The sequence below is a fragment of the Poecilia reticulata genome, linkage group LG15 (assembly GCF_000633615.1).
Source record: "Poecilia reticulata strain Guanapo linkage group LG15, Guppy_female_1.0+MT, whole genome shotgun sequence".
NCBI classification, from domain to species: Eukaryota; Metazoa; Chordata; class Actinopteri; order Cyprinodontiformes; family Poeciliidae; genus Poecilia; species Poecilia reticulata.
Window position 1 is genome coordinate 28,836,624 of NC_024345.1, and position 4,269 is coordinate 28,840,892.

Below are 4,269 nucleotides of genomic sequence, written 5' to 3' on the forward strand. Positions count from 1 at the left end.
ATGGATGGATGGATGGATGGATGGATGGATGGTTGGATGGACAGATGGATGGATGGATGGATGGATGGATGGATGGATGGATGGATGGATGGATGGATGGATGGATGGATGGATGGATGGACAGGTCAGAAATGACTATTTTAATGTCAAATCTCCTTCTACCACCAGAAGAACCATTGCGTAATCTCTCATAATCTTAATTTCCTCTGATACAGTCAGCAGCTCGTTCGCCATCTTGCTGAGGCAGAACCAGACCCAGACCCGTTTTCCTCCCAGCAGGTCAGCTACGTCCTGTTTTTCCTCTCTGACGTCTTACGCACCGGCGCAGCCTCTCGCCATCGGAGGCTAAACAGCTGCGACCCAAAACCACAACACAGCTGGTTTCACCCGAAACGCCTCGCTCACGGCGCGGCGGAGACGAAGAAACACCGATTTGACAAGCCGCCATATCCTTCTGCATCACTGATGCTCCGATGTGATACACAGAAAAGAAAAAAAACATGGTTTTTACTAGCAAATACCGTATTTTCTGGACTATAAGGCGCACTTTAAAGCCTTTAATTTGATCAAAAACGACAGTGCGCCTTATATATTGTCCTGGATTAAACCGCCACCTCTGAATTAATACGGATTAATTCTGGTTGTGCTTACTTACCTCGAAGTGATTTTGTGTGGCTCACGGCGCTCTGTTAAAATGTTTTAGTTACGTCACATGACGGCTACCGTAGTAATACTGCACTTTGATAATTGTTTAGCTTCGCTTTGCTTTATGCGCCGCGTTATATGAAAAAAGATCGAAAATAGACAGTCATGAACAGTGATAATATGATATTGTGGGTCGATTACGCTGCAAAAAACACAAAATCTTACCAAGTGTTTCTTTGGAAACTTTAAATAAAAAAGTATCTTACAAGTAACGTTTCAGAAATATATAGGAGCTTGTTTTAAGTAAATAATTCCTCAATATTGATTTTTTAAAAATGCACTAGTTACATTTGCAGATAAATTCACTTATAATAAGACATTTCCCCATAATCTGCTAGTGGAACTAGTACTTTTTAATCGTCATTAAGGAGTTATTGACTTAAAACAAGCAGCTTTATCTTTCTGAAATGTTACTCCTTTTGCTTATTTCAAGTGGACAAAGATATTTGCAATAAAAACTAGAAAAAAAGTAAAACTTCCATGATTTCCTTATTTTCCATTTTTCAATGGTCATATATAAGATAAAACATCACAATCAGCTTGTAGAGAAAAGCTCTGCTGCAGCAGTCATGCTGATGTTGAAAGAGGAAAAAACATTCAACCATCGACTTAAACAACCTAATTATCTTAGAAAAGTTTTGTTTCTTTCCGCAGTACTTCTGTTTGCTTGCTTGTTTAATTGTTTTTCAACCCACTCAGTCAGTCCAAGCTACCTTTTTCAACTTATCTAACATAATTTTCATTTAACTCTTTTGTTTTCTTGCTCCGTAGGATAACGCTGCTTCTCTCCTCCACTGAAAGTCGGTCATTGTCTCAGGCTTTTTCTTTACGCCGCCCACTCCGCTCAGTCAGCCAACCTTCTTCCCCTCCGCCAACATCTACTTCCTTCCAGCTGACACTCAGCATCAGCTTCATCACTTTTCACCACCCACACCGCTGTCTTCCTCAGTCTTTTTCGGCCTGTTGGCCCAATTTGATCAGGAAATTTAAATAGGTTGAACGTTTAATAGACGGGTTTTTCTTTGGTAAGATGCTGAACATCTATTCTAGAAGTTGAGCTAAAAAGATAAAAACAGAGAGGAATCCTCTCAGGTTTTGTTATTTACCAACAGGAAGGTCTTGACCTTCATCTTTTAAAGAATAATTGTTTTCTACATTTTTTTAAGAGAGCCTGGACCAGACTTGAAGGTCAAATTTTCCTTATGATCTCACAAAAGTAATCCTCCAGGAAAGTCAAATGTTTATCTTGTTGTTCAAGAAACAAGAAAATAGAAATAATTTAGTTGATACGACCTAAAATAGTTAATGTTTTGCCTGATTTAATGTCAAATATTGAACAAAAAATGTCCTTAGTCCTTTTGTACTCGTATAAATAACTGGTTTCCTCCGATAACTAAAACATTTGTTGCGCTAATCATAAACATTAGTTCTGCTAACGCTAAAGCACTATGCTAACATTAGCTAAATTTAAATTAAATCTGCTGTGGAGAGACTAAAACCCAATTTAATTGTGACATTACAATTTACTTTAGATATTGTATTTATCTGCTTTCTTTTGTTACTGTTTCTTGTTTGAAAAAAAAGTTAATGAAGGGAAAAAAGAAAAAGAACAAGAGGAGAGGAAACAGAACTGCATCTTCATCTACTTCAAAATAAGAGCATGAACATCAAAATTTGATGAATTTGATTACCAAAAATTTTGATAACTGAAAAATTAAAGCCAAGTGTGCTAAATGTTTTCAAAGTTAGCCAAAGCGCTAAAGGAAAAACTAGCTCTGCTATTAGCGCATTAGCGGAGGTGTGGCCAACACTGCTGGCTTCAAATGCACATATTTAATCCAACATGAATCTGATGTAAAAACATTGCATGAATTTACAGTTAAATGGCCATAAAAGGAGCTTTAAAGCAAAAGAACGTGTCCACCATTGTTTTTCTTCTACAAATCAAATCCTCTTGTGTTATTTTAAGTGAACCGTTCTGTTTAGGTATAATTAGAAAATCAGTGCATACATTTTTTTTAAACCGCATTGACATTTCTGTCATTATTTCACCACTGAAGCCAATAAACGTAGGAAATACTGACTGTGTGCTGCCAGCCTGTGTACAAATCCTGAGATAAAATGTCTTTTTCTGGCTGCACTGCCAAGCGCTAAAAGGTACCAGCTAAAGGGAAAACAAACTGCTGAGCACGGCACCACTGCGACTGTGGTGGGAGGGAAGCCGAGACGCGGCCACTGTTCCCCCGATGAGATGGACAGCGACTTTTTGGAGAGTCTCATGAGCAGGGAGAGGAGGTGTGAAACTTCTAATTCCCACATAGCTGCAAAGACAGTGTGTTTGTCGCTAATGGGCACTCAAAATAGTGCTGGATGCAGAATATGAGAGGGAGAGTGGAGCAGCCCGGCACATTGAAAACTAGAACACAGAAGGTTCTGGCAGCCACAAACTCCTACGGGGAATTATATAAAAAATATACACACAGAGCCACTACTGTATGCTCATTAAAATGCCCTCAGTTTCTCCAAGAAGGGGAGAATCTCTAACAGGGAAAACATCCAATAGATCAAATTTAAATCAGAACTTTACCAGCCGGCAAGTCCAAAACATTAATTTGTTTGGTTTGCTTATAATCATCGCAGGATGTGTCAGATACAAAATTTACTGGCAGCCATTGCTCTGAAACATGCAACTATTCTCCCAATTACAGAGGAGTACAGCGCTTTGTCTAATACGCAGCGAATGCCAGCTTCACAATTACATTTGGAAATGAGTCCCGCCTGAGAACGAGAGCGTTGAATAATGAAGTCAGCCTCCGTTCACCCACATATCAGGCTCCAGGGAGTAGTAAGGTCATTTCAAAGTGTGGTAATTATCAAATGTGCGTTTCATGGGCTCAGAGTCTAAACTAATGTGCAAAAAGTATCTCCTCTGTGTAAATTGTTTCTCAACTTAATAGCGGTTGGTTTCTGGAGAAAATGAAACTTGATTAAAGAAATGCATGCATGCGACACAATGAGCGCAAAACCCACAGAAAGCAGATCTGGGGAGGAGCATGCACTGCAGAAAACGCACAGACAGCTACAGCAAGCGACAGCAGACCACACTGAAAGTGTAAAAACATCGGATAGTCACCAGAGATTGACTAAAAATACATGTTCAATTTCCTGTAGGATCTCAAGCTCTCTAAAGACGTTTCGGACCTCATCTCTCTCTATGCACTGCTGTTTGTTCATGTACTTCATGGCGTACATCTTCTCTGTGTCCCTCTTTTGCACAATGCATACCTGCAAGGGGAACAAACAGAGAGAGGGGGGAAGGAGGGATGGAGAGAGGAGAAGAAGACAAGAAGAGTAAACATGTTAGAAGAAGCAAAACAGGTTTCATTGGTTTAAAGACACAAATAAGAAAACATCATTCAGCTGCTGATTAATGCAGCGGAAGGAAAAAAACTGAAATAATTTATGTTTAGGATGGATGGATGGATGGATGGATGGATGGATGGATGGATGGATGGATGGATGGATGGATGGATGGATGGATGGATGGATGGATGGATGGATGGA

The 4,269-nt window shown here is 39.6% G+C and overlaps 1 protein-coding gene across 2 annotated transcripts in view; it reads right to left on the reverse strand.

Moving 5' to 3' along the window:
- stk32c (serine/threonine kinase 32C) overlaps positions 1-4,269 on the reverse strand; it is a 99,768-nt gene that overhangs the window by 36,823 nt on the left and 58,676 nt on the right. For both annotated transcript variants that reach the window (XM_008430412.2, XM_008430413.2), the window contains one exon: positions 3,839-3,990. In XM_008430412.2, the coding sequence (XP_008428634.1) occupies positions 3,839-3,990 (152 nt within the window). The remainder of the gene's footprint in view (positions 1-3,838; positions 3,991-4,269) is intronic.